Here is a 20,901-nt window from a genome sequence, read left to right on the forward strand (position 1 = left end):
CAGAGGACTGGGGTATGTTTGCGTGTGTCTGTATATGCGGGTGTGTGAGTCTGTGATGAGAGGCCTTCTCCCCCACCCTCAAATTCAGCCAGAGGACATCAGAAGTGAGGCTCCAGGACAGGTGTATGTGGGTTAGTGCATGGCATGCAGGTTGGTGGACCCCTATGGGGGACGTCCAGGAGCAGCAAGGCTGGTAATGCCCGTGCCCAGGTCTGGGGATCCTTCACTCTCTCCAGCAGACTTGGGAAAGCCAGGATGACAGGACAGCCTGCCTGTCCAGTGGCTTCCTTGGGTTTCTCACCCTACTTTGCTGTAGCTTAGGACACCCCCTTCTTGTCTCGTTCTCTTCCTTTCTACTCTGACCACTCCCCAGCCTCCATTTCTATCTCATCGTTTGCCCACATCCTTCATGTCAGTTATTCATTCTCAGTGTTGAGGCTTCCACATTTTCTTCCTGTCTACACTCTTCATGAGTGAGTGAGTGAGTTCCTTCTCAAGACTTTAGTGACTGTTAGCTGGCTGTTCTCTTTCAACTTTATCTCTAGTCTGTATCTCTTACTAGATAGACCCACAGATGCAATTTCCAGGTGGATATTTCTTCCAGACATCTTGTTGCAGCCATCTTAAACTTTCCAAGTCCTCGAGTGATCAACATCCCCTCCACCCCTGCTACCCACCCCATCAACATCATGATCAACATCCCCTCCACCCATGCTACCCACCCCAACCTGCTTCTTCTTCCGTGTTCTACAGCTCTGTACACGGCACCACCATCCTTCAAATTAAAAACAGTCATCCCAGACTCTGACTTTCCCTTCACCCTCATAAACCAATCCTCATAAACCAATCCTCATTTCTAACCCTTAAACATGTATTTCCACCCCTCTGTCAGCCCTTTAAGCTCCCATACTCTTTCTCATAGACCAGTAGAGTTCTCAAAGTGTGCTTCCTGGGCCAGCATCACCTACAACGTCTACAAACTTGTCACAAGTGCTACTTCCTGGAACTCACCCCAGACCTACTGAGGCAATAAACCTGAGTGTGGGGACTGGAAATCTGTGTTTTGATAAACTCATAAGGTGACTCAGAAGCTCAGTAAGGTTTGAGAACCACTGCCTAGACCATTACAACAACCCCCTAACTGGTCTCCTGCCTTCTTCATTCATTACTCTTCTGGCGCACCTCTAATTCCACTTAGCAATACAAGTGACTGGACCAAAGGGGCGCCTGGGTGGTTCAGTCAGTTAAGCATCTGACTCTGGCTCAGGTCATGATCTCACGGTTTGTGAGTTCAAGCCCTGCAAGAGCCTGCTTCGGATCCTCTGTCTCCCTCCCTTCATGCCCCTCCCCTGCTCATGTGCGCGTGCTTTCTCTCGCTGTCAAAAAAAAAAGAAAAAAAAAAAAAGAGTGACTGGACCATGTAACCTTCCTGTTGAAAACTCTCCTGGGGCTTCCCATGGCCCATCTTCAGGGAAAAAAAGTTTAAACACCCTAACCAGCATTCCAGGCTCTTCACAGCTGCAACTGATTTTTCTTTTCTGCCACATGAACTACCTCACAAGAAGATGAAAGGAGAAACAGAGACTGTGTCCTGCACTGGCTTTGGTGCATGGCAGGTGCTCGGTGAATGCTTATTAAATAAATGGTGAGTGGATGAGTTTATCAATTCCTCAGCTGGTTGAGGGATCTTTTTAGGAAGCCTCCGTGACCCTCAGTAGCTAGACATAGAAACCAGGTACAATCTGAGGAGATCATCTGACAAATGATTTTGCTTTATGGCTACTGGGGAGACAGATGTTCATGATCTGCTACAAGCTACCAGGTTTTGTGACTGTAGACTCTGTCACTCTTCTCTTTCTGGGCTAAGGGACTCCTTGCTTGCTGAGTCATGGAGGAGGGCATTGCTGTTTGCCCACTCTCTGGGACAGATGTGCATATGTGGAGGCCTGGGATGTGCACAGGGGTACATATGCAGACTCTCCTGGGCACATGGGGACACACAACATAAATAGAGACACTCTTGGGGAACAATCCTACGCGTGGAACACAGGACATGTATTGACACATATAGGTGCTCATGTTCAGATATCACAGGCTCCCATTTGGCATACTTGGCATATTGCTCTTCTCCCAGGCTCAAATATTTCCCTCTCATTTCAGAAAGAGAGCTTGTATTTGGATTTGATGTTAAGAAAAAAGTCAGGCCTGTCTCCTTTATTGATTGACACAGCCACCTTACTCCCAGCCTTTGGCAATCTGTCCTGCCCCCTGGGTCTGGCTGGTTGTTGGCAGAGCGGGGGGGGGGGGGAATCTGGCACAAGGAGATGCTGAGGCGCCACCTGGTGGTTATATCTCACAACTGCAGCTCAGGTCCCCTTTTCTCCCTCGAAGCTGAATTGCCAAGAGAGAGCTTGGTCTTAAATTAGCCTAGCACCTTCCCCATTCAGGAGCCCAGAACTCTCTGACCATTCCTCACTAAAGTACAGAGCCCAGTCTTTCTGGTGTTATAAGCCTTTCTGCAGGGTTTCACTCCACCTCAGGAGGGCAAGTACTTTGAGAGCAGGGACCCTAGGTGCTTGCCACTTGCTTTGGGCCCTTCCCTTCTCAGCCACTCCTATGGACTTTAAGACTCTACACCCACAACTCCCAAATCTGTCACTCTGCCCAGACCTCTCTGAGCTCCAGACTGCAGAAAGCAACTTCCCCCTGGATATTCCACAAGCAGCACAAACTCACCATTTACCAAAACGAGCTTGTATTTTGCATTAACCTGTTTCCCAGTGTTCCTGGTGCCAGTGAATGGCCCCATTATCCACTCAGTGGCCCAGATCAGGTATCCAGGAGGGCTTTTTATCCCTCCTCACTTCCAGTTAATCACCAAGCCTTATTAACTAACTCCTACCTATATATTTTTCCCATCTTCACGGCCGCTGACTTAGTTCAGACTTAGTACCTCCTCTCTGAGCTCCTTGCCTCAGTTGTCCCCCTTGTGCAGCCAGTCATCTTTAAAAAATGCAAACTGGATCACATTGTCTGCTAAAAAAAAATCTCAGCATGATCCCACCTCTAATCTTCTGAGCATGGCATACCACGACTTGTGAGATCTGGTTTATGCCCATTGGTCCAACCTCATCCCACTTTACACTCTGTGTAGCAGTAATGAGCTACGTGCAATTCCTAAGCTCACATGCCGTTATACCTGCTGTTCTTCTGTTTGTCTATCTGGCAAGCCTCTCCTCACCCCCATGTCTCAGAGCAAATACTTCTTGAGCTTTCCCGGACGTATTCAGCCAGGCTGAGAGGCTCTCATGCTCCAGCCATACTTCGTTCAGACCCCTGTATGAGCAGCTGATTATACCTCTAGGGGATGTTGCCTTGTCTGTTTCCTCTCTAGATTTTGCTTGAGGGCAGGGTCTGTCTTGTCATACTACCCCCCACCCCACTGCCCCGGGACTCCATGCTAAGAACATGACTTTCAGTACATCTAATAAATAAATGAATGTTCTTCTGTCCATGCATGGCCAACCACAGACAGGCTCATGGGACATACTCAGTGAATGCTTGTTGGCTTACTGGCCTCGGTGGAGACGTCTGCGGTGTGTGGGCTGGGGGCAGGTCTGGCTTCAGGATTAGGGGCTGGGGGCAGGTCTGGCTCCAGGATGAGAGCCTGGGCTCAGGCCTGGTGAAGCAGTGGGGGCTTGACTTCAGTCTTGGGCTGAAGCTCTTAGGCCCCTTGTCTTTCTCACTGGCATAGAACAGAGGTGAACAGCTGGTTGCCTAAAATGTTTTCCTGTACAAAACATTTGGCCTGGAGATGTTGTTGGGGCAGTAATGGTTTCACGGGGGAAAAAATTAGCAACATTCAAAAATCAGGATTTTGCATAAAAATTAGGGTTTCTGACTTATCTTTAGAGATTGGAGGATGTGACAGTACTACTTGGAACCCCTCCAGGTCAGCACTTCATTTGTACACAGGAGCACCTAGGCCTGGCCACCATAGCATCTGAATTTGCAATCCTGCTCTGGCAATACAGGGTGTGGACTGAGGGGTCAACGGCCTGCTCAGTCTTGGCTCTGACACCTTACTAGCGCATCACCTTGAGCAAACCACCTACCCATGCCCAGGTTTCTTCACCTGTAAAATTGGAATAATGCCTGTGTCACAGGGTTCTCTGGCAGGCTAAATAACACTGGAAACGTGCTTGAGGGTGTGTGTTCAGCAAATGGTAGTTGTGAGCTCCTCGAGTTTGGAAGGGAGAAGGTGCAGGACAGACCACACAGGAACCATCTTGTCACCAATGAACATTTATTGAGTGTCCGCATGTGCACAGCTTTGAACTTGGCGATCACAGAACGCACTGGGGGAAGGAAGGGGGAAATGGAAGCAAGGGATCAGGTTGTGTGTGTGGGGTCCCCCGGGATCATAAGAAAAGTAGTCCCTGCTGGAGTCGCCAGTCGCGTCTCTCTGCAGAGAGGGATCCTAAGCAGGGGTGGGGATTAAAGCCAGGCACCACGATGGTGATGGGGTGCAATCACTAGGGAAACATGCGGATTCTGGAGAAGTGTCCCTCCTGTTCCTGGCTCCAGTCAAGCCAGATGGCACTAGGAGGACAGGGATCAGATGCTCAGGTGTCCAAGCAGGGATAAGGACAGGCAAAATAAATAACCCCCCAACCCCCGTCGTCACTCTGCTGCAACATGACACAAAAGCTTAGAGGCCAGGGCCTAAGGACTCCTGGGTCCCCTCAAGGAAGCTCAGGTGGAAGGAGGTTTCCCCACCCACACACCAGGCCTGTCTGCCCCAGGTCTCCCTGGAAGGATGAGGCAGTTCAGACCCTGGGTCACTGAAGTTGATAGGAAGAACTGCGATGTCAATGGCCTGAGTCTGCTCTCTGCCAAGGGGCTAAGGGCAAGGGCCAAATGGCCAATTGGAAGGACGTGGACTGGGAGGCTAGAGGGGGCACCACAGCCTAGGGGAGCCCACGCCCTGGCCGGCAGGGCACATGGGCTGAGGCAGCCAGCTCCTGCCAGCCCTATCCCATCCTGGGGCCTCCCTCCCGTGGGGGAGTCTGACACAGGGCACAATGACACCTAGTGCCCCCCTCCCTGGGGGCTGCTCCAACATTCCCCGGCCTGGCAGCGATAGCTATGTTGATTTTCAAGCCAATCCCTGCCCCCATGGGGGCCCGGGGGGCGGGACGCAGTTCCTTACACTTGAGGGATGGGCACTGTGCCCTTGCCCTCGGAAAAGCCAGAAAGCTGGGATGTTGTGTGTGTGTGTGGGGGGAGTCTAGGGAGGGGGGTCCAGTTTGGGAGCGTCAGGGAAGATGCCTCCTCCCTCCTTCCCTCGCTGCCCGCCCCTGGGTCTGTCCCCAGTGGACACCTGCTCAGGGCTCTGACAGGCACTGCTCCAGGGCAGCCATGCGGTAGTGGCTGGCTGTCTCCTCACCCGCCTGTAGCCTCATGGCCTCCCGGCACAGCCGGTTGGCCCGTGCCAGCTCCACCAGGACGCCCTGATAGGCGGCGACCATCTCGGGCTTGACAGAGTTGGGGCTGACGCTGCCCAGCAGCTGGAGCAGCTCCTGTGGCCAGCGGGAGCGCAGGGCGGCTGGGGCCAGCCAGGGCAGCAGGGGCACACAGCCTGTGAAGGCCTGCATACCCAGGAACCAGAGCTCCTGCAGGTCGGCCCAGACGCCCTCGTAGTCGGGGGACAGGGCCAGCACCGCCTGGTCTGAGCCAGGTGTGGCCCGCGCCACATGGGACTGTGATAGGAAGAGGATGGCAGCTGCGAAGAAACCTCGGGACGCTGGTGTTCCCTGAAGAGCTGGAAGGCAAGCAGGGAGTGGGCGCATGAACTTGGTGGGCCAGCTGCTTTCCCAGACCCTCACTTTACCCTCCTGTGCGGACACACTCTGGGAGCCGAAGCAGAGCCTAGAACCAGCCTGCCTGGGCTCAAACCCTACCTTCAACTTCACTTGAAGTTGGGTGACCTTGGGTAATCCACTTTTCTGGGTCTCGTTTCCTTACTTGTAAAACGGGGCCAATAGTGCTAATCTTAGAAATCGGTTGTGAGAATTAAATGTGATAATCTTGGTACACTCAACCTCATGGTCAGCCCTTTTTGCAGTGGGACGGGAGCAGGATGGGAGCCGCTGCCGGGCCTAGAGACCTACAGGCGAAGGCGGTCTCAACAATTTGATTCTTGGGCCAGAAGGGGGCGCCAGAGCGGGGGCAGGGGGACCAGGAGCTGGTGATGGGGTTTGGCTTACCTGCCAGGCAGGGGCTCACCCCTGTACTGCGGACCCTCTCAGGGAGGCTGTTAGTCCAGCCTGGTGGCATCTGTGGGTTAACAGCACTGGGGCTCTACTCAGGCTGAGGTGATGCAGCCTGGGACTGAGGGAGCATGGGGTTAGAGCACAGGGGTGGCTCCTGGATCACTAGGACATGCTCCCTTCCCATTGCTGGAGGACCCTACTGGGATCCCTGCACAGGGAACACATAGGCAGCTGAGGGTACAGGCTCATTACACACTGTTCCCGGGCATCTGCTCAGCTCCTCCAACCTGACAGATGGGGCACAGGGAACAGGCGGGGACAGAGGGACCCAAGCAGACACCCACGGCCAAAGTGGAAGACACAAAGGGCTGGCAGGGGCTGGAGGGGACGTCCCTCCTCCTTCACACAGCCAGAGTGAGGCAGGGTTGCGGAGAAGGTATGTGCAGAGGGGGCACCAAAGCACTGAAGCCTGTCACGAGGGAGGTGAGGTGTTAAGCAGAGAAAAACCTCAATGGGGAGGAAGAAGGTTCCTGACTCAAGCCCTGGGTGGGGGCGGCTCCACCTTGAAAACACTGGATTCAGACTCGGGCTGCTGGGAATTTCAGGTGCCTATGCCTGTGCCTCTGAGCAGGCCTGTACTTACACCCACCAGACCTTGCCTTAAAAGTCTTCAGAAGGAAAAGAATGCTATCATTTGGGGAAGAAGGGTGGGGTAGGGTGGGGGATGGAGACACACTTCACAGATTTCCTCTCAGTTGGAAAATTCTATAAAACCATTTCCTGAAAATGGGGACTTATGCCCAGAATATAACAGGTCCACTCAGATCTTTTGTCTTTATCCATTAGGACTGGGTCCCCGGAGCTTACCTGGAGAGGTACTGAGGAGCCGGGCCATGAGAAGGCCCAGGGTGGCCACATTGGCAGCCAGAAGCAGCCTCCCTTGCTGCTGCACTAGTGAGGGCAGCGACGTCATCAGGGTGTTCATAAGAGATGTGAAGCAGGCGTCTCGCCTGGGAGAAAGGGTGGGGGGTGGAGATGGGAGAAGGGGTTATTTGAGCTAGACCAAGGCCTGGGAAAACCTGGGATTCTGGGCTCCCAGCTTCACCAGGCAGGGTTTGGCAAGAAATGAGACAGCAGGGTTAAGAGTTAACTTTGGGCCCATTCGTGGCATCTGGGGAACAGAGACTGGGTTATAGCTGGAGCAGGCAGACAGGCCCAGAGGAGTTCTAGACATGCCAAAACCTCGTGTGGGGTGGCTCTGTCTATTCTGAGAGCCTGTCACTCTAACATTAACAGGAACCCATGGGCACAGGGAAGCAAAGTAGGAGACGGAGATCTGAGGCAAGTCTGAGCAGCCCCCACCCCTTGCTTCCTCCAACCTCCTTCCCGGCCTCACTTGATCAGCCCTGGTGCGGTGACCACAAGGTTGAGGAAGATATGACAGCAGGTCTGCAGGCCGATCTCCACACTGTCAGGCAGCACTGAGGTGTCATGGCCTGGGGATGTGAGTTCCCACTGCTGCAAGAAATACTTGCACAGAAGTGAGGGGGCTCCCTCCTTGATCAGGATCTCCCGGGGCCCATCTTCAACGGTCAGGTGGCACCAGCCGGGCAGAAGGAGCCTGGGGGGTGGAAGGAACAGGTGTGTAAGGGGTGGGGAGAGATGAAGGCACAAGGATTCCCTTTCTTGGGGCATCCCACCTAAGAGAAATGAAAGCAGGGGGAAAGGACACATCCTTCCTTGTAGGTCCCACAGGAAAAGCACATGCTTTGGTGCTGCACAGGCCTAGGCTTGAACTTGGGCTCTGCCACATGGTGTATGTGCGGGCAAGTTACTTTAACCCTGAGTCTCAGTTTGCTCATCCTGAAGATGTGGATGAGACTTATGTCATAGATTTGCTGTGTGAACTAAATGAGACTGTTTTGGTAAAGGGTAGAGCAAAGTGCTTGGTGTGTCGTAGATGCTCAATAAGCATGAGTTCTCTCTTTACAGAGAAATCTGGGGTTGGCAAAGAAGACTTGGCTGACCAGGAGTCCTGTGTGAACAAGCCCCCCAAAACAAACAGAAATAATCCTAAAGGAAATCTCATGCCCCAATCAGGAAGCCCAGCACAGACCAGTTTGGGGGTGAGGAAGTGTCCCTCTGTTATGCTTTTCTTTAGAACAGTCTGGCTGGACAGACTCTAACTACAAACTCACCGGAGAGCATCCCCTGGCCAGGTGGGCCCTGGGGTGGTGGGGGAGATGGCCAGGGTGGCCACCTGCTGGGAGAGGTCATTCGCCTCCTCGGCCTCCTCGTAGAGGGTCTTGGCATAGCGCACAAGGAAGGGCAGCAGCTGGCAGACCTCCTTGCGCAGGGATGAGGTCTCCTCGGCCAGCCAGGCCCCCAGGATCCGCACCGAAGCAAACACAAAGGGCTCCTTCTGCTTCTCTGGCCCCACCTGTTGCCATGGGACCCCTGTGAGATGGAGTAGGACCAGAGACCCTCCCCGGCCGGGACAGCATGCCAGCCAGCCTAGGAATAACACAACTAGAAGGGAATTCTGGCCTGTGAGCCCTTCAAAGGCAGGCCCTGTGTACCCAGCACCTAACACATGGGAAGGATGCGCTCAACAGGGGCCTGGCACAGAGCAGGCCCTCAGGGCATGTCTGCCGAGCGAATTGGACTTTGGACAACATGTCCCCACACTCACTGCATCCCCTTTCCCCCCACCTCTGAAGTATCACAAGGCTCGAAGGAAACTCACAGGTCCAAAGCTAACTAAACACTCCCTCTACGGCAGCTGTGACCTGGGAGGAGTTAGCTGAATCTCTCCAGAGGCCAGGAACCAGGCAGTCCCGCTCCTTTGCCCAGCTCCGTGCCAAGTTTGTATGTGCAGGTGTATGGAACAATGCAAGAGGCTGAGCAGAACAGACTGCTTCGATTTGGAGTGTGTGTGTACTGGGGGGAGGGTTGTGAGTGGGAAGTCACTGTGTTGTGTGCGTGTGTGTGTGTGTGTGTGTGTGTACTGTGATGTGAGTGCACATATGGTGTGTGGTATGGTGCTTGTGTGGAGGCTCAGGGAGGGAGGGAGAGGGAGGCTCGGCCACTCTACTCCCGGGAGTGCTGCAGGATCAGCCCTCAGAGTGGGCATCTTGCGCTCTTCCTATTACACTGAGGTGCAATTCACTTCCCCCTTTGCCTGGCCTTCTGGCTCTCCCCACACCAGACTCCCTCCGTGGGCCGCTATACCTCACCTGCTGCAGATAGTGGATGACAGCCCCGATGGCCTCCTTCATGACGCTCACGAGCTGCACCTTCTGTGGCTCCTTGAGCAGTGACTGCTCACAGCGGGTGCATTCCTGGATCCCCAACTCCATGAGGGCGTAGCAGGCGGTCACCACATCCTCTTTTACTTCTGTGCCTGTCTCCTCCAGTGCCAGCCGTACCTCCACACATGCCAGATTCACCAGCAGGGCCAGGAACTTGCTCCCGGAGCTGCCCGCTGGGATCCAGTCGGAGCCGCAGGCGTGCGCCAGGCGGGCTGCCAGCTTTAGTGCAGGGTTGCGCTGCCAGGAGCTCAGCTTGCTGCCCAGGATGCGTGCCAGCCCGGCCTGCAGATCCCGGAGGCATTCAGAGGGCACGGTTGTCGGGGGCAGAAAGAGGGGCAGCAGCTGGCAGAGCTCAAACTTGCTGGCATCCTCAGCTTTCTGGAAATCTTCACTGAGGCCCCGCAACACGGCCAGGAGGTCGGGCTCCGCCTCCTTCCAGCACTGGGTCTCAGCAGCAGCCAGCAGCCCCACTAGGAGTGCCAGGGCCTGGTCAAAGCCATAGCCATGCCCCAGGTATGCCTGACACAGGGCAGACACGGTGCCACCAGCAATGAGGTGCCGGGGGCCACGGGGTGTGCCTGCCACAGCTGTCAGGCACTGGTAGGTGTCGTCAATCATGGAACGGCGAGCAGCATCATCCGGGTCCCCCCGGGCAGTGAGGAAGGTGCTAAGGATGGGGATCTTGTTCAGGACCTGGGGATGGGAGGCCAGTTCAGGGTCACTGCAGAAGCAGGCCAGCAGGGCCACACCCAGGGCTCGGAGAACATGGTCGGGGCAGCCATCTGGTGCCTCCTTGGTGGTCAGGAGACGATTGGGGAAGGTGAAGCCTACAGCATCGAAGATCCGCCGCCGAGTTTTGGCATCGATGTCACCTGCTTTGACTGCCTTGGTCACCTAAGGGGGGGGGGTATGTGCTATCAGCAGGATGAAAGGAAGACTGCCCCCTGCACCCTTGGGCGCTGACCATTACCAGGATGTGGTTATGGAAGGTGATTTTCTCTGGGGTCAGGAAGCCTCCAGAGGTCATTTTGTCCAGCTCCTTCCCTCCCCACCCGGGGAGACAGATGGTTGTGACCTCTGAGATCCCTCATTTATGATTACGTATACAGAAGGGAGGTCCAATCCTCAACTACTCGTTCTGCCATTTCATCACTCAGTCATTCGGGAAGTTCTTTCTGATGTCTAATCTAGAAGCTGGCAACCTGATTTGGGCTTAGAGCTCAGTTTAAAATCCCCCAAGGATTTAGGGTCTCGCCCTAATTGCTCTCACCCCCCTCCCCAGAGAAGCCTCTGATCCATTCCCGCCACCTTCTCAGGGGAAATGGCTCCTGTGTCTCGCCACTCTGCCTGTCAAAACATTTCCCCTTACATTTCACCTCAACACCTCCTCTGCTGCAGTGTGAGCCCTTGACTCTGGAGCCTTCTCCCTGTTGCCATGGCAAACAAGCAGAGACTGTACTCCCTCCTCCCTTCACCCCCCACACATCAACCCCCCCTTCCCAGCACTGCAGCTCTTGCTCTGCTGGCCCCAGCCTGGTTCTTCCAACAGGGCTAAGCCCCAAACCAGCCCCTTCACCCTCAACCTACCTACTGCCATCCTGGCCATCCCCTGGGACCCCTTCCCAGTTACTTCTAGTTCTGCTACTCTCTCCACCCCCAGAGCAATCATCCCCAGCCCTCAAGTACTCTGCACTAGTTACTACCTGCTGCTGTCACCCTATGAGTCAGCTCCCATCTGCTCCGGGACGCCCCAAAGAGCAGACCCAGGCAGCCTCCTCCAAGGCTTCTAAGGCCCTACGCCTTATTCACCCCCATTCTCCCCTTTGCTCTCACACTTAGGGGAGCAATGAAGAGTCCAAAGGCAGGCATCTTGGTGCCTCCGGGAATGCCAGGACCACCTATATATCCTCTGGGACTTTTTGACCCCATTCCTAGGGGACCCAACCACCCAGCCCTTCCCACCTCCCAATTTTCAGTCAGGTCCTTACTAGCAGCAGGGCTGCAAACTGCTCACTGTCATTCTTGGCCTCACGGAGGGCTCCCAGGTAGCGCTCCAGGGTGGGGTTTCGGCTCTCTGCCTGGTTCAGAGCTGGCTCACAATCCGAGGCCATGATGCCCGCCTTGCCCAACTGTGAACACAAGAGGGACTGAGCATCCCTCTGCAGAGGAGGGGTGGGGGTGGGAGTGGAGGATGGAGGGAGGGATTAGCACAGAGGGAGGGGAGGATCAGGAGGGATGGGTTCCTCAAGACTGACCTCCCTTGTGGGAGCCCCTTAAAGGCGCTGGACCCTCAAGTCCTTAGGAATGAAGAAGGGACCCTGGCCAAGGTCACCTCCGGAAAGCGGGAAAGAAGGACCATGCATCCCGCTGCTCAGCTGGACAGCTCTCCTTACCAATCTCCCAGGAGTGGGAGGGGGGCTGGCCCCACTGCTCAGCTGCCCCCTGGCACCAGAGGCCTGGTTTTATCTCCTTCCACCCAGGCACACCAGGAGGGAGTGGTGAGGACAGACAGGAAGGAATGGAGACATACATGGGTGAAGTTCGATTATCCGGACTCAGGCTGATATGAGGGAAAAGGGCATCCTAGGTTCCCTTTCCCCTCCCTTCTCCAGAACAGGCAGGAGACAAGCTTCAGCACAAGTGAGGATGCAGGGTACTGACCAGGGAAGGCTTGGAGGCCCCTTTGCGGACCCCACCCCTCCAGCCAGGGCTCTCAAACGCCCCCGCAGGCTCCTTGCCTCCTCTCCTTTCCCTCCCTCGGGCAGAAGCTGCAGCAGCAGCAGCAGCAGCAGCAGCAGCAGCAGCAGCAGAATTAACCCTTTGCATTCCCTCTCCTCGCCCTCCCCGCTCGCTACCAGTCAGTGGATGCCGGCAGGGGCTGGAGAAGCAAGAAGGGGTCCGGGGTAGCTCCCAGGACAACGGAGAATCCAAAAGCCGGATAATCGAAGCGGGGCTGCTGAGATGGGGAGATGAGAAGGGGAAGAGGGTTCCTGGCGGTCACCACCTGTCCCGCCGCAGCCAGGTCACAACACGACATTGATGAAGTCACGACAGGGCGGCGATGAGATCACACTTCACGATGGCGCGGTGATGTCACGGAGAGATCACGGCAAAATCACGACATGAACAGCCCCCAAAGATGACAGGGCAAATTAAAAAAAAATATATATAGCTATATATTGAAAAGGGCTGTGACAAAATGGAGTCTCGACAGGGCACGATGATGTCGCGATATGGCGCGATGGAGTCGCGATAGGGTCCCCGGGGTGTGTCGGCATCGATCAGCGCCGGCTCGGCGAGGCCCTGGTTGGGATGCAGGGGAGGGCCTGAAGGGGGCTGAGCTCACCAGGCTGCGGCCCCGAGCGGCGAAATCTTCTCCGAGCGCGATGCTCCTGGAGCCTGGGGCCGCTGCTCACGCCGCTTTGCCCACTCCCGGCTCCAGGCGGCTGCAGCTCCACCCCCACCCCCGCAGAGCTCTCGGCCAATCCGCGGCGGCTTCACTCCGAGCTCTGGCCAATGGCACACCTGGGCGCTAAGCCGTAGGGGGTGCCACCGTTGCCGCCATCTTGCTTATGGGTATTGCCCGAGTCTGGGGCCTGGGGCTCGCGCAGGGCAAGCGAAGGAGCAGACTGCGGAGAGCAGGAGGCGACAGCCTGGCGGCCCAGGCTCCTTCGCTCGTGCGTAGTTCTGTCCCTCAGCACTGCCTCACCTCCCCCTCTGGCTCGCGGCTGGAATTGAGCTTCCGGGGGTGGGGGTGGGGGCAGGAGGGCTGGTTAGCAAGAAGAGTGTGTTTCCGGGTTGAGCCCAGGGAGGTGGGAGGAGGCGGCGTTTCCGGCCGCCGTCGCTGTCCTGGGAGGCTGAGGCGAGAGGGAGCTGTCCGGGTGGGGAGCCCACACTACCTTCTTCTTTTTCCTCCTCCTCCGGGTGAGGGGAGCGAAGGTTGGGGCCCCGACCCCATGGACCGGGAGGAGGCGGAGGCCGCCGAGAGCCGGGGCCCCGCTGTGTGGCCCTGAGCCCCGGTAGGTGGCCGGGGGCGGCTGGCTGCCAGGCCGAGGACCTCGAGCTCAGGGGAGGGGCAAGCGGGACGGGCTATTTCTGAGGGTGCGCTGGCCGGGTGTTGGGACCCGGAGATGGCGCTCCTGGCCCGGCTAGGGCAGCCAGCTTCTTCTGGCTTTGTAGGTGCGGGGCTCGAGTCCCAGACCCTGCTTCTTTCAGGCCCACGCCTGGTCATGCAGCATCCTCCATCCCCTGACAGACCGGGCTCGGGGCGCTGCTATCCTTCTTCCCTCGACTTCTGCAGCCTCGTCTTTAGCTGCTGTCTCTGGTATTCGGTCTCCCCACCAAGATAGAAAGTTGATGCAGAACAAGGGGGGCGGGGTTGAGCACGACGTGTAAATTATCATGCGAAACCTGCCTTATTCCGGACTTTAGAAAATTATTCCCCACAGAAGGGTTCTGTGGTGTCTGCGGTGGGCACAAAGGTGAAATGAAGGAAGTCAAAAGAACACCTCAGGCGGTTCCAAAAACGCTTTTCCTTCTCTCACCTCCTGATGCTTGTGCCCAACCGACAATAGATGCAGTTAGTGAAGAGCATTAGCTGAGTCTCCTTGTGCTTTCTTCTGTGATTAACAGACTGGGAGCTAAGAACAAATTGGAAAGACGACCTCCCAGAACAATCTGTTCATTTTTCCAGCTATTTGGAAAACAATGCCTGCAAATATAAGCAAAGTTATTCATGGCAGTCTGTTCTGTAACTTTCCCAAATATCTGAGATTTTTTTTTAAAAGAGCTTTATTCTTGATTACTCATACCAGCTGAATAGGCTGTTTCAGACTTGCTCTGTCGTTGTTCAAACATATCTTATCGCTGTGTACATAAATGGAGTTCCACGTATGTAGCTGACAGACTGAACTATGATACATCCCCCATCAACCTGAAGGATTAAGTAAACATTACCCCCTTCTCTGTCTGAACAGCTGCTGCAACAGAGAGTGCTTTTATTTCGGGTGTACTTGTAACGCCCTAAATGCCAAAACTATTGCAAGCTTTTCTAGATTTTCATTTGTCAAGTATTGTGGGGGTGTGTGTTCTCTCTCTGGGTTTTTACCCTTTGATTCTGTAACAAACCATTTGGATCTTGGTGATTGTGTTGTTCTTGCCTCTGGTCAGCAAGGCTTTGAATGGACCCTAGCAGTGATTTGCACCCTTAGGCAGTTGTAGATTTCAGAGGCTTGGCTGGTTGGGAGTTCATTTGAAAAGAGCTCTGCCTCTTATGCATGGTTTGTAAGACATTGCACTTCTGATCAGCTTGCTAATCCAATGGTGTTTGTTACTCCCATTTTCAAAACCTATTCATTTCTTTTATGCTTCTGTCGCCCACCTGTCACGCTATTGATGACAGGTGTTGAGTCACTTTGAATTTAAAATCCTTTTGTGGTAGGCAGAAATGTGTTGGGTAAGATCCATACACACACACGTACACGTGCACACTCACTGTTCCATCTTGAGAGGCTAGAGAAGTTGCTGGATATACTTTCTAACTTGGGCTCCATTTTATAATCTCTTGAACATGTCACTGGCCCGCACGTCTTTCAGCCCCCTGCTCCCTAACATACAACTTCAAAACTGCTAGAAATCAGAATGGATGGAAGTGAATGAGGAAGAAGTACTTCAGTTGCTTAAGCTCATAGAAAGCCTTTTCTTGGGTGGGCTGTGCCTCAGTTTTGCAGCTGTGTGTGTGCATGTGTCTATTTCCTGGTATTAGTCAATATTGACTTCATGTGATGCCCGTCTCCCTGTATGCTGGCTGGGGGTGGAGGGCGGAGTCTACCATTTGCCACATGTGGGTGACAGGTGCACATTTAGGACAGAAGAATTTGAATTGCTTCCTCAGAACTCAACCAACCCTCATGATATTGCCAAGATTTATATAATAATTTATACAATGTAGGGAAGTTGTATAAGAGAAGAAACAAATGAAAATCATTTTTTCTCTGGAAGGGACCTAAATTATCCAGCTCCTAGATTCTAGAGTAGCCAGCACAATGCCTAGCACATAATAGGAACTGTGTAAATATTTGAGTGTCTATATGAATTCAAGTCAGGAATTGCAGATGATTCTAGGGATCAGGGATGTGACATTGAAGTGTAATTTGGATAGATTTTTAAGGTCATAGTGGTGGGGCAGTAATAAACTGGAGAGTGCATGTACTTCCTAAAGATAGTCACAGTATTTTTTTATTTGTTTTTTTAAAGCACAGCTAGACAAAACTCTCAGCTTAGTTTACCTCTGATAGTCGAAACTCTTCATAAATAAGAAGGTGTGTTTGGTCAAAGTCACAAAGCTGTTACTTGCAGAATTGGAACTGAAGCTCAGATCTTTTTTTTCTTCAGGCAAGTGCTCTTTCCATTCTTCCACATAGATGATTTACTGTTAGCTTAGAAAATAATAGAACATAAAATGTTTCAGTTTTACAGTGGATTCATTTCATACCCCTTGCTATGTTTTTATCCTGATAATTATAGGCTTTGTCAAAGCTCAGGTTTAAAATTTACAGGCAGGTATGAGCAGTGAAAGATAAACTTGAAATTTCTCTTCCCTCTAGGCTGTCACATTCTCTAGAATTCTACATTTCCAGGAATCAATTATTAATTACTTGGCATATAATTTCTTCCCTTTCTGTCTTTATAGGGAACGGGTTCCGTCTGTCTGGAAGGCCATGGAGAAGAGGCTGGGAGTCAAGCCAAGCCCTGCTTCCTGGACTTTATCAGGATTTTGTTGGCAGCTATCTGTGAAATGGTTGAGAAGCCTGTACCTGTTTTTTACTTGCTTCTGCTTCAGTGCTCTGTGGTTGTCAACAGGTACCATTTTCTTTATAGATTTAAACTGTATGAGTCTTTCAGTTCATATCAAAGACTAGGAGGAGGTAGAAAAGCAATCTTCTAATTGAGAGAAACGGTCATCCTTTTGGTGGACACTTAGTTTGTTGGGTTTATTTGTTTTGGAACCACAATTAAAATTGGATTCTTTCTTATAAAAGGGAATTGGCATGATAATTTTAAGATTCGGTGAAGATGTCATGAAAAGAAAAACATTTGAGGGATGCCCGGATGGCTTAGGCAGTTAAACATCTGACTCTTGATCTCAGCTCAGGTCTTGATCAGAGAGGCATAGGTTCTGGCCCCGAGTTGGGCTCCACCCTGGGCATGAAGCCTACTTAAAAAAGAAATAAAAATATTTGGAAGTTGGGAAGACCTGGGTCCTGGTTCTGGATGTTTCTACGTAATAACTGTAAAACCTTGAGCAAGTTACCTATTGTCTGTAAAGAAGGATAAGATTTCACCTTGTAGCTTGATAGGAGTGATACCATAATTAAAGTGTGTAGTACAGCACTGTGAACATAGATGCTTCATAAAGATACTTTGCTTCTTTTTCTTTTCTGAAGGAATCTTCACTTACAGGGACAATGTGTTCCTTGCTTTTTCTGTAGAAAAGGGTTATGCTGATAGATTTCATAAAGTATGCTTTCTTCCTAGAGATTATCTCACCAGGCTGGATGGAACCTCTTGCCAGGAAAAAGTGCGAAGGTTACATTTCAAGGGATACTGTTTCTTGAAATCATTTTTTCTTTTAGTTCTTTTGTTGACATTGTCCTTTTCAGAGTATGGAATGTGAGAGAACAGCCATCTCGGAGAGACTTTGGAGTATGCTGCCATTCTGGGCAGTGACCAAAAAGCCTTGTGTTATAGAGACCACTGTCTGGGATAAGGAATCAGCCTTTTGCTCCTATAATTCCAAAGATTTCTGTTGTTTTCCTAAAGGAGTTGGTGGTCATGATCTAGAGAATCAAGTAATTACTGTATTTAGCAATTTCAGTGACATCAGCTTTAGAGTTTTTGTTGTTCTGCAGTGGTGGTTGATGATTGCATAATTAGAGCAGTGGAAATTGCAGTTGACAGAAAGCTGACCTAAATGTTTTTTTACCCAGATGATGCTTTGCTGGGACAGCTAACTATTTCAGGCCAAGATTTTATGTAAGATCATTTGAGTTAAATAAGTAAGTGATTTAGCACTATCAGAGTAGGAAAATTGCATTTTTTTGAAGAGCACCTACCACATACCAGACCCTTGGTTATAAACATTGCATATCTTATCTCACTTAATCCCTATGATAATCCTAAAACAGATAGTTTTAGTCTCATTTTATACATAAGGAAATTGAGGCCCAGAGAGGCGGAATGACTCGCCTAGGGTCATACAGCAAGAAGTCACGACACAGCCAGGAGTTAAACTCTGGTTTGTTCACTCAATAGCCTGTGCTCCTTTTCTTCTGTTACTCTCTGTCTTCCAACCACAGATAGTCTTTCGGAGGACCAAAGATAGTTTTTTTACCCTGAACCATGATGAGCAGCTTGTTATTTGAGGGATTCCATGTATAGGGGACATTTCTACTTCTGTTTCTGTATTTCCAATCTAGCACTTGGTTAAACAGAGTACTGTGGGCTACTGTGCTAGTCTTTAGTATCCCCTCAGCTTGCTGCTTAAAAACAACAACAGTGAGCAGATTGAGTATAGAGGTGCAAAGGTGGTATTGTTAGGAGTGGTTCTGGTGCAGATTAGATTTTACTGGTTTTATTTTATTTTATTTTATTTAATTAATTTATTTATTTAAAAAAAAATTTTTTTTTTCAACGTTTATTTTTTTTTGGGACAGAGAGAGGCAGAGCATGAACGGGGGAGGGGCAGAGAGAGAGGGAGACACAGAATCGGAAACAGGCTCCAGGCTCTGAGCCATCAGCCCAGAGCCTGACGCGGGGCTCGAACTCACGGACCGCGAGATCGTGACCTGGCTGAAGTCGGGCGCTTAACCGACTGCGCCACCCAGGCGCCCCTACTAGTTTTATTTTAGAAAAGTTTGGAGCTTTTACTGTGGAAGAACCGAGAACCATGTGTGTTCAAACTGAGGTCACATGCAGGTAACACATGACAGATTTGTTATATATTTTAACTTACCAGAGCTTTTTCACATCAATATTTTATTTTATTTATTTAAGTTTATTTATTTATTTTGAGAGAGAGAACATGTGCACGAGCAGGGGAGGGACAGAGAGAGAGGAAGAGAGAGAGAATCCTAAGCAGGCTCTGCACTGATCGCGGAGCCTGATGCAGGGCTCAAACTTGTGAATGCTGAGATCATGACCTGAGCCAAAACCAAGGCACTTAACCAACTGAGCCATCTGGATGCCCCACACATCAATGTTTTAAAAAACATAATATATTTTTTTAATACTTTTTTAAATGTTTTATTTATTTTTGAGAGAGAGAGAGAAAGAATGAGAATAAGTGGGGGAGGGGCAGAGAGAGAGGGAGACATAGAATCTGAAGCAGGCTCCAGGCTCTGAGCTGTCAGCACAGAGCCCAATGTGGGGCTCAAACTCGTGAACCACGAGGTCATGACCTAAGCTGAAGTTGGTCGCTTAACTGACCGAGCCACCCAGGTGCCCCCAAAAAACATAATATCTTAATAGGAAAAATGAATAAATGATGTACCCAGAGGAAAGAAAAGAGACAGTACCATAAATAAGAAAGTAAAATGATTTATTAGCATTTTTAAAAATGTACTTTCTTGTTAGTAACCAGAGAACTGCGGATTAGATTTTTTTTTTAACTGAGTAATCTTTACTCCCAACGTGGGGCTTGAACTCACAACTCCAAGATCAAGAGTTGCACACTCCACCGACTAAGCCAGCCATGTACCCCCAAAGAACAGATTAAAGTGAGATATCTTTTTTTATCCTATCATACTGATGAAGATCAAAGTAAAAATATTTAGTGCTCCTGAAGGGTGATGTGGTTGCCCTCATACTATCCTGGGAAATTTGAACAGAGAACTTTTTGGCATAAATATCAAGATCCTTAAAAAGTTCATATCTTTTGGCCTGGTAATTCCCCTTGTGGGAATTTATCTCAAGGATATATTTAGATGGTTGTGAATGAGGACATTCATCAACACTCGTTTATTGTATGTTGCAAAGCATTGCTACAACCTGCCCAACAGTAGGAGTGTGATGAAATTATAGCATGTCCACATGTGGCATATTATCCAGCTTCAGAGTTCACAGTTCAGGAGAGTAAGTACATGGGAAATGCTCCTCATGTTAAGTGATAAGAGCAGGATAAGGGCACCTGGGTGGCTCAGTCGGCTGAGCATCTGACTTTGGCTCAGGTCATGATCTCACAGTTTGTGAGTTTGAGCCCCGCATCAGGCTCTGTGCTGACAGCTCAGAGCCTGGAGCCTGCTTCGGATTCTGTGTCTCCCTCTCTGTCTGCTCTTCCCCTGCTCATGCTCTGTCTCTCTCTCCTTCAAAAATAAATAAAAACGTTAAAAAAAAATTAAAAAAAAAAGAGCAGGATATACAACTGCATGTCCACTAAGGTGCCAATTTTGTGCAAAGAGAAAAGTACTTTTATATAATAGGAAGCTTGAAACAAGATACATAATTGTGTGTGTATATATGTGTATATAATATATACATATGATATATGTATATATTTAAAGTTTATTTATTTGGGAGAGTGAGATCACATGCTTGCAAATGGGAAAGGAGCAGAGAGAATCCCAAGCAGGTTCTGCACTCTCATCACAGAGCCCAACATGGGGCTTGATCTCATGGTTCCTGAGATCATGACCTGAGCAGAGATCAAGAGTTAGATGCTTAACCAAGTGAGCCACCCAGGCATCCCCTGTTTGTATATTTTTTGAGTAGTGGAATTATTATCTCTGTACAGTTTCTGCGTTTTCCATCTTTTTTTCAGTGTACGTGTGTAACCTTTTTTTTTAATAAGGGTAAAAACACCTACCTGACAAAGCAACAACAAAATAATAGCAGCGAAAACCTGCTGTTGGTAGCCTGAGTCAGTATTTATCTACTAGTGAGTTGTTCAGTTTTTATCTGAGCCCTTAAGTGTTCCCTGAAAAAATACATTCTTGATTCTTTGCTGTTGTCATTTAGCTTATGGATTATATGTTTATTTATTTTTGAGAGAGAGAGAGAGAGAGGGAGGGAGGGAGGGAGGGAGGGAGGGAGGTGGGGGGAGCAGAGAGAGAGGGAGACACAGAATTCGAAGCAGGCTTCAGGCTCCCAGCTGTCAGCACAGCCAGGTACCCCTGGATTATATGGATTAATCCTGAAAAACTGACCAAAATAAGGCAGGTCTCCTGTTATCCCCATTCCTGTTTACCACTTGGCAGTTTACTCCATCTCTAGTAGCACCCCAGGTACCTGCTGACTTATGTAGGTTTCTTTTTTATTTC

At 50.8% G+C, this 20,901-nt stretch overlaps 2 protein-coding genes across 6 annotated transcripts in view; one reads left to right on the forward strand and one right to left on the reverse strand.

The window, feature by feature from the left end:
• Positions 1 to 4,292: 4,292 nt before the first annotated feature.
• Positions 4,293 to 13,275, reverse strand: NCDN (neurochondrin). Of its 3 annotated transcripts, none has more exons than XM_047869066.1 (8): positions 12,933 to 13,275; positions 12,591 to 12,658; positions 11,575 to 11,715; positions 9,512 to 10,480; positions 8,474 to 8,715; positions 7,672 to 7,896; positions 7,143 to 7,285; positions 4,293 to 5,824 (listed from the first exon to the last, which is right to left on the reverse strand). In XM_047869066.1, the coding sequence occupies exons 2-8, from the start codon at positions 12,621 to 12,623 to the stop codon at positions 5,388 to 5,390; spliced, it is 2,190 nt and encodes a 729-aa protein (XP_047725022.1). In that variant the 5' UTR covers positions 12,624 to 12,658; positions 12,933 to 13,275; the 3' UTR covers positions 4,293 to 5,387. The 3 variants fall into 3 exon arrangements, with proteins under 3 accessions (XP_047725022.1, XP_047725023.1, XP_047725021.1); XM_047869067.1 differs by having other exon boundaries at positions 12,442 to 12,658; XM_047869065.1 differs by lacking the exons at positions 12,591 to 12,658; positions 12,933 to 13,275 and adding an exon at positions 12,248 to 12,350.
• KIAA0319L (KIAA0319 like) overlaps positions 13,147 to 20,901 on the forward strand; it is a 95,395-nt gene continuing 87,640 nt past the window's right edge. Inside the window, exons 1-2 of one of the 3 annotated variants that reach the window (XM_047869062.1) lie at positions 13,147 to 13,263; positions 16,278 to 16,447. In XM_047869062.1, coding sequence (XP_047725018.1) covers positions 16,306 to 16,447 — 142 coding nt within the window. In that variant the 5' untranslated portion in view covers positions 13,147 to 13,263; positions 16,278 to 16,305. Of the gene's footprint in view, positions 13,264 to 13,407; positions 13,606 to 16,277; positions 16,448 to 20,901 lie in introns of those variants that run through there. The other 2 variants (XM_047869061.1, XM_047869063.1) reach the window with 2 other exon arrangements.

The sequence above is a fragment of the Prionailurus viverrinus genome, chromosome C1 (assembly GCF_022837055.1).
Source record: "Prionailurus viverrinus isolate Anna chromosome C1, UM_Priviv_1.0, whole genome shotgun sequence".
Taxonomy (NCBI): Eukaryota; Metazoa; Chordata; class Mammalia; order Carnivora; family Felidae; genus Prionailurus; species Prionailurus viverrinus.